The sequence below is a fragment of the Nanorana parkeri genome, unplaced genomic scaffold (genome assembly GCF_000935625.1).
Source record: "Nanorana parkeri isolate BGI_ZX_2015 unplaced genomic scaffold, ASM93562v1 scaffold818, whole genome shotgun sequence".
Lineage (NCBI taxonomy): Eukaryota > Metazoa > Chordata > Amphibia > Anura > Dicroglossidae > Nanorana > Nanorana parkeri.
This window is the reverse complement of record NW_017307086.1, coordinates 367,021-380,947: the sequence shown is the minus strand read 5'-3', so window position 1 is coordinate 380,947 and position 13,927 is coordinate 367,021. Positions and strand designations below refer to the sequence as shown.

General features: G+C 38.5%; 1 protein-coding gene across 1 annotated transcript in view; it reads right to left on the bottom strand.

The window, feature by feature from the left end:
- Window positions 1-380: 380 nt before the first annotated feature.
- GATB (glutamyl-tRNA amidotransferase subunit B) overlaps window positions 381-13,927 on the bottom strand; it is a 76,580-nt gene continuing 63,033 nt past the window's right edge. The window contains exons 12-13 of the mRNA XM_018565146.1: window positions 2,703-2,834; window positions 381-553 (exon numbers count right to left, since the gene is read on the bottom strand). Coding sequence (XP_018420648.1) covers window positions 425-553; window positions 2,703-2,834 — 261 coding nt within the window. The 3' untranslated portion in view covers window positions 381-424. The remainder of the gene's footprint in view (window positions 554-2,702; window positions 2,835-13,927) is intronic.

Genomic DNA, 13,927 nt, shown 5'->3' with positions numbered 1-13,927 from the left:
GTCTCTACTTGTGAGTTCATCTGATTTTATTTGGATACATTTATTAAACATACTTGCTACACTTTGTTGGTGTGTTCACTTTTCTATGTGTTTCTGAAAATAAGTTTATAGGGTAAATGTAGTGAATTCAGCCTATTTAATGACATTTAGGGCTCGTTCACAGCAAGTTCTTTTGAGCTACACTGATATGTACCGACCAGCACAGTGTTAATATCGGGGAACACAGAAAACAAGCATGTCCTGCTCACAACACTACGCTGGCTGGAGGTGGGTTGTAGTGTGTTGTTTAAAAATGCAGACATGCTGCATTTTTCCACTGCAACACCGCTTGTGCACACACCGTACACTAGCACACAAGCTAAAATGGATCGATGTATTGTGTGGGCTGGTGTGAATGAGTCCTTCAACTTTACTTTTCCTTAAATTAAGATAGCACTTTTTCTTCAAGTATGGTCTTCACAAGAGCTGGGTCTGTTCGGCCTTTTGAAGCCTTCTGAACTAAGCCTATGAGTTTATTCATGACCTTAAGGTTTCCTTGTCGTATGGCAGCAACCTGGAAATAAGGACAGAAAAGTCAATAGCAATAACTTCTACCAAAATATTTCATTGATGTATCAATGTTGTTCTATTCATAATTTTCCTTTATCTTTGATTAGTTATAAATGTTCCTCTGGGGAATGCTTCTTTAAGTATCCAAAAGATATGAGAACGTGGTCTAAAAATCCAAATGCTGTATAGTTATTTATGTATTTTTGAGACAGTTGTGACAAAAATGTTTGGGTGAGAATGCATATTCATACACAGAGAAGTCTATATTGTTGCTGGTCTTATCTTGGCTTAGCCAGATAAATGATTCCCGGACAAAACATCTCCCAAGGCTGGTTCGCCAGGGTGTGACTATAGCGGTCACAGGCTGCTGTTACACATTGAGGGAAATTTATCAAAACTGTAGCAGACAAAATCTGGAGCTGTTGCCCATGCCTACCAATCAGCTTCTCTCTTCAGTTTGCTCAGGTAAGATTTGAAAATGATAGAGTGAAGCTGATTGGTTGCAGTGCAAATCTGCTCCAGATTTTGTCTGCTCCAGTTTTGATAAATTTCCCTCATTGTCTTTATGGGCACCTTTACACAACACTAAAGTTGGCCATACACTGCTTGAATGTTACCTGAGTCCCGCTGTCAGAATACAATAGCTGGCAGGGAGATTCATGCCATTTAGTGTGGATGGAGGGTTTTTTTTTGTTCAGCCCACAGACTGAAAAAAAGAAAATCGATAAGCTTATAGCTAGCCTAACTCCACATAATTGAAACATGGATTTCTGATGCAATACATTTTCTACTTTCAAGCTTTTCTTAGCTATGTTTTGGTTTTCAAGTATTTATAGGCAAAACATTCACAAACAATACGGATTTCAATTTTTTTCCTGAATATATGCATGCAGTGTATACAATTCATAAATCACGATTGCCAGTATTCCTGAACTTGATTCTTCTTAGGACAGACAGATCACCATGCAAATTTAAGGTGAATCACAGCTTGTCTAACAATGCTATAGATGACTGCAACTATCAAGTAAAAACTGAAATTATGTGACTCTTGCTATGCACCATTGCTAGCATGGGTTCTTGTATTCTGCTGCAGGCTTGCTTAACAGGTGGCCTGAAAATGTTGTATTTTGGCAAGTAATTAAAGGTTTTCTCTTTGTGAATTTCCTGTACTATTCGGACAGATTTAATTCACTATTTTCTTTCTTTTGCATAAACACCAAAATATTCAAAGTAAATCTACACAAGTGATGCTTTAATCTTTTAGTATATGTTACAAGCAAGTCTAAAAATAACATTCAACCTACCCTTCAGAAGAATGCAAGAACAGATGATATTTGCCTGCAGAGGATACTGTAAAACACAGTATTCCTGCATCGATTCTGCTTCTGAGATTTCTATTTGCTACTTATACAATGGGTTCTGTGCCAATTAAAATTATGTAATTGTTATTTATAGAATTATAGAACTGTCTGGCACACTGAAAAATGGGGCGAGACCTGACATGAATGACTGATCAGACCCTATAGTGGGTAGATTTGCTGGAATAGATAAAATCCGTAACAGACAAGTGTTTTTACCCCTTTAGTAAGATAGTACAGTAGGCCAGTGTAATCGGAAATAATCTCTTTACACCGCACTGCATACTGTTCTGCTTTACTGAATAAGCCCAATGGAGTGACATATCAAAAGAACCTCTAAGATTTAGACAGTGCCTAGTTATCTGGCACACATTACCTCCTTTCTTCGACAATCTCTGCTCAAGAAGAATGTATATTCTGGTCTGGCATGACATTAAATAAGCCAACTTCTCAGTCTGCCTCTTGGTGCCTATTGGGTAGTGATGTCACTGTCAGTATAGCTGTATACATTTACCTTCACAGCCTTGGAACCAGAATGGAGCCCAATCTCCCAGCAGTCAACATCATTGCATAGTTCTGATTGTTCATCATAATCATGAATAAAGGTTGTTCTATGCTAAAGTACATTTTATACCAGGCACTGTGTACTCTACAGGTAACCTCAATGCTAACAGGCTCGCTTTACCTTTTCCTTATAGTATAATCATAAGTATATATTAAAAATGGTTGAGATTGATCTCTCTGCCATTTTGGAAATAATGTGATATAATTCATAAAACATAAACTGTTCAATACCTGTACGTGGTGTTCATCTACAATCTTTTGACAGATGTCCTCTAGCTGTCTCCTATCAAGAAGTCCTAGGTTCTTCTCCTTGATGATCTGTGTTGGACTCTTATTTCCTCCCTTGCAGAGCTCCTGGAACACCTACAGTCCAGTACAAGAAAACAGACTTTGAATGAAGCCATAATCTTCTCTCCTGGGCTTTCTCTGACTGATGCTTATTTGATTAAAATGAGATCGCAGATTTTCCACTTTGCAGTATTTCTAATGCATGATCTAACAATTGCCCTTGTACTAATGAGATAACTGAAGAGGCTTGATAACGTAATTAAGTTTCAGATTAAATGAAAAAAAAGTCTTAATTGCTTTTAGCATCAACAAGATACAGTCAACTTGAACTAGAGATTACTAAATACAACAAAAAGTTCTGTGGAATCAGTAGCTGAAAAAATGTAATATCAATGTATAATTTGTTCCCATTTTTGGACTTAGTAGAGAGGTTTTGTAGGAAAACTTTGTAAACACCATCAGAAGACCTATTAATAAAGATGAGCTTTACTGTTGTCAGCTCACTTTTACACTGTGTACACAGATCTCTGCATAAGTCAATTACTAGGCACAAATCCAGTTATTCAATTCACTGAGAATGAAAGGTTGGGGAGGCTAAAAAAAAAAAAGACTGATCTACCAAAATGAATTGGGTCACAGAAGCTAATGGGTAAACCAGAGCGGGATCGTGCTAGAAGCATTATTTTCATCCCGTCTTTCCTACTTCTTGGCTCAGCTTAAGCCTAACCCCATTTTAGTGAGTCACGGGAAAGCACCACACTACAACTCCACCAACTATTCAGGCATTCACATTGGAGCTCTTTGCATGATCTTTGTTAGTGTGCTTACAAACTGCTACATGCAACAGGAAAGTTTACCATTGTATGCAGTAAAAGGCATCTTTAAAGCGGTCAAAAAAAAAAGTGTTGCTGGTTTTTTTGCCTAGCATATTAGGCATAGCATATTAGCACATTATAGTAATAGCTGTCTGCTCTGCCATCCATTGCCGGTGATGCCATCTTCTCCTGGGTTTAGTGTCTTCGGCCCCTTGATTGGCTGGTCAGCAAGATGTAACTCCCACACATGCGCATCTCGGCATATCAGGTCTGTGCACTGAGCTGCACATGCATGGCTTAGTACTCAGGAAAAAGAAAAAAATTGCTGACAGGCAGGTAGATTTTTTTTTTTGCACAAGAGACTTACACATTCATTATCCCTCTCTGGTGCATCTAAACAACTGCAAGCCATCATAACATGAAGCAGCTTTGCCCTTTCCAACCCCCCAAAACATTATGCCGGAGCCCAGCTGAAGTTTTGCCTTCACTATAAGTGAATTCACAGACTCTGCACAAATATGTAGCTTATGAGATCTGAACTTTCCAATTTCGTAAGTTTTCAACCTGCACAATGTATAGTGTGGGAGTCAGAAAAGACTTCCTTCATGACAGGTTCACTTAAACATTTAATGGGATAATCCACCCAACTGCAAATGTTTCTTCCTTCCAGCTAAATAGTCTTGTTTCCAACGGAGTAAACTTCTCTGGTACTCATTGATTTCAGATCGGCTGGCTCATCTGCTTGTCTAATGACTTTCAGGAGAGATAGTTAATCACACATCAATAACGAGGAAAGAAGTTCTATTAAAACTAAAATTGCAAAATTGTAATCTCTCATAGAACTAAAAAGCAGATTTCCTCCAAACTCGACAGGTTAAGCAGCATGTTCTAAAGAAAATTGAAAAAGTATGGTAGCAATATAGAACAGTGAAACGCATTAAAGCAGGGGCCATCAGAGAGGGTTCTGTGACAATCAACCAATTTTCAAAATAACATCTTTATACAAGAGTCTGCAAAATGTAAATTTACATGAACAAAATAAATAAAAGTGATACTGAAGAAGTGAAAATAAAAAATTATAGCTAGCCACAGTGGGATTTAAACCAGCGATCACAGCAAACCTCAACAGCTGCTTTGGCAGGGTGAACATGTCTCACCATCACTAGTGATGGGCTCAGCCGTGTTCGCGAGCGCCTCGTGCCGAGCCCGCCAGGAAGCCGTCAGCGCGCAGGACCAATCACAGGCACTGAGACATGTTCCCGGTCCGCAGCTGCAGAGATCGGGAAATGTCTCAGTGCCTGTGATTGGCCCTTTGCGCTGACAGCTTCCCGGCGGGCTCGGCACGAGGCGCATGCGAACACGCCCGAGCCCATCACAGCAAACCTCAACAGAGCTGCTTTAGCAGGGTGAACATGTTGAGAATCCCTGTAGTCCCCAGTAAGACATTTGCAAATTGGGGAGAGCCGTGTTATCATTTGAGTAGCCCAGTATGTCCTTCACCATAGATTTGCCTATTTGGTGGTTTCAAAGTACATATATCTGTGCACATCTAAGTGCACATGGCCTCCTTCGTTTTTGTTAAAGTTCTGTTTATCTAAAATGATGACGTTAAATGTATTTGTTTTCATAGCTTTGACTTATCACCTCTCCGTCAGCTGGAGTGACTTAATTTCCCAAATGATGTAAAGCTAGCATTGTATTAGACTTATTAATGACTCATTATACTTGTTCTCCAAATGCTGTAAAACAGATTGCAATACAAAGTCTTATTATTCATTACGTATATTCATCTTTCAGCTAATATAATGTCTGATCTGAACAAGAAGAGTATAATTGCAGCATGTATCACTGATCTCGGCAATTAAATGCCATATTTACCTCAAGCAAAAGAAAAGATTAAAAAAAAGACACTACCACTGCAGAGAAGACATGCACGGCCGATTCAGGGAAAATAAATTACATAAAAGGCAAACTGAATCATCATGAAAAATAAAATTAGTTGAGGATCTAGGTAATGGATTGCAATAAATATCACACTATTTCAGCACATCTTTGTTAAAAAAAATTTTTTTATCCCATACAGCTGCAGCAATACCAACTCATCCACTTATATGGATATATTTGGAGCTACTCAGTGATATGAGTCAAACATGCAAAAACAAATGCATTCAGAAACAAACAGGATACCAAATCCATGTATCTAGACTAAACTTTAAGCACAAATGTTTTCTAAATAACAAAAGATCACTGATGATAGAAGCAAAGTTTTCCTACTGAGTGTGGGCTTTCTCCCCGTTTTCTAAAACGCTGCATTAAACTGCAAAAAAGGAAAACTGGGGGGATTACTTTTGACTTCCATTCAATGTCATCATACTTCTCGCAAGATTTGAGTAGCCCAGATCTTGTGAGGAGATAGTCATGCACTGTGCTGTGTCTTCCCACAAAACTTGGACAACTCTGCATTTCCCGAGATCCCCTTGGCAGGATGATGATGACGACCCCAGCGCTACAGAATCTAGGGGTAAGGTAAATATATTTTATTTTTTCTAGAGCTGCAACAGTTAATCGATTAAGTCGATTAAAATCGACGATTGAAAACGTTGGCAACGTGTCGGCCGAACAGGCCGAAGCCGCGCACGCTGCTGGTCTCTATAGAAACTAGTAGTCCATCACTGGAGCCTTTTTTTTTATCCGATTAACCGATTAATCGAACTTAATAATCGGCCAACTAATCGATTATGAAAATAATCGTTAGCTGCAGCCCTAATTTTTTCCTTCACTTTTTTTTTTTTGCAATTCAATGCAACATTCTAGCAAGAGGGAGCTCGGACTAAATCAGAGGACCTTTCTTGGAGCGCTTTAAAAAATATATACAAAACCCGATTTTTCCTGTAACACAAGCTTGGGTCACCTTCCCACATCCAAGTCTACTGATTGGACACTCAGGCAATCAAATAAAATGACCAATAAGGGAGACTTGGGAGACTGGAGTAGGCAAGCTTTACATGAGATATCAAGATTTGCATATAACTTCAAATCCCAATATCTATGCATCTACTGCTTGTTTGATGTACATCTTTCACTGAAAGCAAACTGCTTAATCTGAACACAATTAAGCGCTAATCAACTCTAGAATTTTCTCCCCACAGCCACATATGACATAAAAGTAGGGACTACAGCTTCCAAAAACATACTTTTAGCTTTAGGGCCACAGCACGCTAGTAACAACTAACCAATGACATCATTGATATAGAGGGCAATGTTTTCACAGCTATTTGCTTATCCACCCAGCAAAGGACAGAAGCCATGGATAAAGGGGAGCATTTTTCAGCCCTTTGTAGGGATCCTGTAGCTGCCAACTTCAAGTGTGCCATGGCCAATAGTTACCTTACTCTAATCACAGTGCAACAGCAGCGCTGTACTCAAGTTTGTTCAGATATACGGTTTGTGTTTAATTCTAGGAAAAATGTGTTGTACAAGTAAAAAGGAATAACTCTCTCTGGTCTGTTTAAAAGTGTGTTGGAAGGGAACTGGGTCTTTTCTCCTTTGTTGTTCAGTAGCGAGGAAATATTATACAGGGCCAAGGGTTAACCACTAGAAATGGCTAACCAGACAGCATATCCCTTTTCTCGGGCAAGGTTTCTCTGAGATTGGAAAAAGTTGAAGCACAGCACTCCAATTTCCAAGGATACACAGCTTTTGAGTAAGTAATTGCAATCAATAAAGCATGGTTTTGTTAAAGAATTTAGCCCTTTTCCTGCATTTTTACTGTTTCATTTCTCACCTACAGCTTACAGTAGAATAAATGGTGCTACTAATTGTTTTAAGCCCGGTGATAGTTGCGCAAATGTTTATCAAAATAATATTTTCTATAAAAATAAGGTAACATTTTTGTTAGAGCATTCAATAACATATTTTACAAAATTCCTACTAAAACGTAAAAGCTAAAACTGTATTGAGTTGATAACAAATATTTATACATTTTGAATTGTACCTTTTTGCAAAACAGTGAAAATAGAAGGTACACAAAACTGTAAGGGCTCATGCACACAGACTTTTATTTTTTTTTTTTTTAAAAGAAAGAGATTCCACACATTTAACCTGCATGGAAAAAAAACCTTTTCAGTCCAAAAGGAACTTTAGATCAAAACTGCAGTTTGCCATTGAACATACAGGCAAAGCCCAGGCCTTTTGGAACGATGTGCTGTGGAATGAAGAATCAAAGATAGACTTATTTGGCCACAGTATCATTAGACATTTTTGACACAAACTGAAGACAGAATTTCATTAGAATCTCATACCAACAATCAAGCATTGTAGTGGTTTGGGGTTGTTTTGCTGCTTCACAGCCTGGGCAGCTTTCAGTCATTGGGGGTGATTTACTAACCTAAACACACGCACGCACCAGGTGCGTGTGATTTTCACACAGCAAAACGTATTTATCAACCAAAAAGTCTCTAAAAGCATATTTCCACTAATGCCATATATGGAAAAATCATGCACATGAGTCAGCTATGAATTCGGCAACATATCAAAGTGCACTTGGTTAGAATGTGAGACCACCTGTTTGAAAGTTGAAGTTAAACTGGAAATGGATCTTTCAATTGTAATTATTGAAAGCACACTAGCAAAACCACCAAGAAATGGCTCAAAGACAATAACTGTAGGGATGTTGAGTGGCTTAGTCAAATCCCTTATTTGAATCCCATTGAAATATTGGGTGGGGATCTGAAATGGGTATTTCATGCAAGGAAAAGCACAACATTTGGCATGGAGTAGCGGTTAAAAACTTTACTGAGTTGATGGCAGAGATTGGTGGGCAGTAACGCAAAATGCCTTCAAAAAGTAAATTTGTGCCAAAGTGGGTTATATCAGCTTCTAAGGTCAAGGGTGTACTTACAGTATGCATTCCAAAATGAACAATTATATCTACTGATAAGAATTTTGTCTAATAAATTGAAATGGCAAATTTGAGTGTCTTTTACTCAAGTATATTAACACTATCTTTGGGCACTATTTACATGAAGACTGGGTGTTTGCCTGTTCAAATATGCTGAAAGTGAATATGTACAAAAAAAAAAAAAAGAAGAAAGAAATAATAGGCGTTATTTCTAAAATTTGCGGGAATATAAGAGATTTACAAACAATGCAAAATACCTTGCTGACATAACAGCGTCAGATTGTTTTGTGCACTGCAAATATGAATGAGGACACAAAGTTCTGATACAATGAGGTTAGTGATGTTATTATACAATATAAAACTGTGGATAAGTGATTATATTTCGTATAACTCTGTAGAACAACATCTACCATGAGATATTAGGACTTAAAAAGGTGCCAGGGACAATTCTATGCAAAACAGACACATTAGCGAAACAGACTGTACAGCTGGAATTCTGGAATTTCAGTATTAACAAACTTATTATTTAAAGGCCAAATAGGGAGATCAGATTATGTTTATGACATGAATCATTTGTTATGTCAAACATATGTTTAGAGATATTTTCAGCAGAGATGTCCATGGCTGCTGCTATTCTCTTACTGTATGTTAGGCTGATAATGGTGGGGCAGGGAATCTCAGTCCCTTGGTAGGAACAAGGAAAGTGTGGGTGGGATTCAAGAAGTTGTGGTATTTCTTACACTATTTTTATGGCTTGGATTAATAGAGCCGTATTAAGTTTGGCACATCATCATTCCATGTTATCATCAAGGATTCAACAGTTTGTATCATTTGATACACTTTGATATAAGAATAGATGCTCTACGTCTAACCCAGCACAAGGTCACTGTTCTGTCTTCTTCATGCCAGGAGAACAAATGTGTTTACTGCTTCTTAATTCATGAACTGGAGTCACTCAAAGTTCACCATTTATTCCCACAAAACCCAAGCATGTGTGAAGTTGGAGCTCAACAGGAGGCCTATGAAAGCCATGTAGTTCAATTTAATTTAGAGCTTCTAAGCTAAGGATTTCAACAGCCATTATCTTTACAGCATTCACATTTCAGTCTTTTCTCTACCTAAATAGCTGTTGTATACATTACGACAACACCATGGGTGTAACAGCAGCCATAGAAGTTGGCGCAATGGCATGGCAGACCAGCAGCATAAAAGAGAACATGTCTTTCAGGCCACCATGTCTCACTGCACACCGATTTATCATCCACAAATAGAATGTGTGAAATATATAGGATAAATTAATGTATATAGTTCAGTAGCTAGGGCCACAAAACTATACATTATATATAGAGTTGCTAGTATTGCTACAGATAAATCTTGACTTACAATATTCTAATATTATCTAACTGCACAGAAAGAGATTATGTAATAGGTTAATACCTACCCATATATTCTGATCTTTTTGTAAGAATACTCACGCTATTACAGCGGTTTTTAGGAGGACTGGGATTGTCATCATCATACATCACCTTACCACAGCCCAGGAATTTTGTCTCTCTCAGCTGATCAGCACATAGGTTGTGTGGTCTGTAGTCATTAAAAAGCAGTGGTGGAGCCAGGCTCTGCATGACCATGCTAAGAGTGTCATACATTGTCTGCTTTAAGTTTTATACTGCATCATTTTTGTTTTAGGATAATGCAAGTGTAGGCAATGAAAATGGTTTTAAAGCTGAACTCCAGGATAATCTTTGTTGCCATATAAGTATCGTCCAAATGTACAATTAAATAGACAAAAAAATAATTTCAAAAACTCACTTTATAGCAGAGAAAACAGTTCTCTAATTGTCAGTGATGTCACTGATGTTCTCTAATGGATCTGTGAGGCGCTCTTTGTCATACCCCCTGATTCTACAAGCACCTTATATTACAAGATTTCCTATGATATTTAGGTAATGTAGACAATGCAGTGGGCCAAAAAAGGCAGAAGCTGGGTATGGGTGGTTTGAAGCTGAACTCCAGGTATAACGTTCTATGCATACTTACAGCTAGGCCTAATGGAAGTATGCTAATGTCTTACCTGAGCAGCTCATGGGGATCCTGCAAAGCACTGTAGTAGCCGGAATGGCAACTACAATGACCGTTGAATGAATGACTGTTTTGCCAAGCGAGCAACATCCTGTGTTTTCAGAGCAGAGGGGAAGCTGCTTAGCACAGCACAGTACAGGGACCCAGAAGTTCACTGTAAAGCACTGTAGTAGCTCCAGCTACCACATGCTTTACAGGTTTTCTGTGGGGATGTTCAGGTATGACATACACATACTTACTGTACCTTGGGTTGGGCCAAGCTGGCCCAATCTAAGTATGCATACCAAGCTATAACTACAGTTCACCTTTAAGGGAGATGGCAGAACACATCCACTCAGTACAGAGACAATAATGTAATTTATTTGACAACTTTGCTCTGCAAGGAACTACAGAGAGGAGTTTACATGACCAATATCTAGCATATATAGAGAACACAGCGGCAATAGGTCCTATGAACCAGAAGGTAATGCAGTCACACCCTTTAACGAGTTGACATTCGCGGTGTTAAACCCCCTTCCCATCCAGGCCATTTTTCAGTATTCAGCGCTGCGGTACTTTGACTGACATTTACTCCATCATGCAGCGCTGTACTGAAATGAATTTTATACCCTTTTTTGGGGACAGATAGAGCTTTCTTTTGGTGGTATTTATTCACCACTGGGGTTTTTATTTTTTTACTATATTAAGGAAAAATTACCGAAATTTAAAAAAAACAAAAACAGTTTCCCCCTATATTAAATGATAAAACATTTATTATTACCCAATTTTTTGGTAAAATATAAAAGACGGGGTCACGTCGGGTAAAAAGACACCAAACATGTCAAGCCTTAAAAGACACCAAACATGTCAAAACCTCAAAAAACGATAATACCCAAAATTGGCCATAGGCGACGCTTTAAAAGCTGTTACCGCTCATCAGTTTAGTGGCCGCCCGGGGGGGTGATGTGGTGCGGACGCGAACGAGCACATATGGACGATCAGCTGGCTATGGATCGCCTATATGTGAAACACCCGGTAACAGGTGTGTGCAATGGTCGGGTCTTTTCTGCCCGTGCGTGCCCGCTAGGGGGCGCGCGCGAGCAGAAAAAAAATGCCGTCTGGTGACGGCAACCCGCCATTGCAGCAGTGCCGTCCGTCCGTTTTTTTACTACAGGCGGACGGCAAGAGGTTAAAAGGACCTCTTTCAGGGCTATTTATTCATGAATAGCTAAGACTACCAAGAGTGACTGCAATTAGGGTAAGGGAATGCCTTCGGAATCAGTAGTTAATTGTTCTAACTGGAGTCCAGTTATAAAAGCCATGACAGAAACATGGAGGCTGCTATTGGTGACCTCTTTTTCAGGAAATAACAGCTGCCTAGATCTCACCGTGACCCTCTTCATACAATACTTTGAGTCACTGACACAGAAGGCAGATAAGGATGTATTAAAGTCAGGAGGACACCATAACTCACATGCATCTAGCATTTTCAGAAGGTGGTTAACAATGACAGCATACATATTTCTCTAACAGGTTTATTGTTTGGATAAACCTGACGCCCTAGATAAATCTGCAAATAGAATAAAAAAAAGTTCACAGAGAACTGTAGAGCAAAACAGCAATTGTGTTATTGCTGAGAAGATCCAGTTTATTGTGTCACATCCCACTGGCAGACGCAATGAGTAGATATTTTCATAAAGTAGATTATAATTCTACAATCACATTTATATTTGCTGGTTATTTCTCAGCTACTAAGGTTCTTATATGCATAATAAATCTGAAGTCCCATGGTAAATTAATATGTAACTTCAAAAACAGAAAGATTGCAATACCTAATATACTCCACAAGGTAAAATTAAAGAGTGTGTGCGTTCGTTATTGGGGCTTCAAATATTTATGTAGTGGCAGAGATATTGACACATACAGCAGAATATTCTAAGTAACTGGATGAAATAAAAAGTCTAATTTAATGGTGACATAAAAGGTACACATAACAGTAAATTAAAGATCTGTCTGGATAGATGAATCTAACAAAACACAATATTTAGAAAGACACACAGAAGATATAATTTTTTCCAGTCTGCAGGGTTTGTGAACAACCCAGTTTCGCAGCAATGGCTAAATAAGTATTTCAATGTGCTGGAAAAAGTTTGTCATTTAAGAGTCAGAGATCAATAAGGTTGTACAGAATTTCTTTTGTGCAATGTTACAGGTGGAGGAAAGAAAGGCTGATGGCTTTCTTTCCTCCACTATGGCTGATTTTTTTTATGTTTCTTCTACAGTACGCAGAGGTGGTGGATTCTATTGCCACTTCTGTTCCCAGGGGTGGAGGATTCTGGGGCAGTTTATACATATATCCATCTGTATATACACACAATATACAGTATACATGCTTTGCATTGCTAGGCCTTCATGACCCTGGCATGCTGTTTTTATAGTATAGAAATCATGAATATAACAGATGAATAAGCAAGCACATTTTTTTTTTTTTTTTGCATGTTAATTTTTTTTTGCAAAGTAAGTACAGTACAATTATCAGGCTTCAACAGTGCATAATGTACAGACTTTTGTATGACAAAATGAGTTGTGGAAACATCCACAGTTAAATTTCAACAGTGCACATTCATGCAAACATAAGAGATACCATCATATAATGAAGTACACAGAGAGTAAAAACTTCAAAACTCAAAAATAACTGGGATGACATTTGTTAATGTAAATTTGAATGGCCATAATGACATATGATCCATGTAATATATGAAAAAGAGTAGTTGTTGGGTATTAGTAGAGCGATTCAGAGCTGCAATCTTAAGGTGCTGAACGAGAATAAAGAAAAAGAGATAAAGATGGATAATTAGGGAAGTATAATCCTGGGGTTAAATGTGTATGAATGAATAAGAGGCTTCTAAAGTACATCTAGATCGCCAAGTGTGTTAGAGAGTTTGGCAGTGAGAAACCACGTGGAGTATTGGAAAATAATCATTACGTCACGCAATTGCTCTGTAGTTAATTCAGAGATCAAATAGGCAGACCAGGTATCGAAGAATTTTTTGGTGCGTTGCAAATTGAATTTTGTATCTAATTTGTCGAGCAACATGAGCCGATGTAGCACCGACTTAAACCTAAGTAGTGATGTTGGGGTGGACGTCAACCAATCTATCAAGATGGCTTTTTTGGTGCTTATGATGCAGATGTGTTCCCATCTTGTCAGTGCTGACGATGTGTCGGGTTGCTCTGGGGCTGGACAGTGAAAGAGACAAACATCAGGTGAAGGAGTTCTGTTATGCCCAGAATGTACATTCATATAGGAGATAACCTCCTCCCACAAGGATTGTACATAAGGGCACAACCATATGAGGTGTGTCAAGTCGGGTAGGGGGACCTGGCATTTC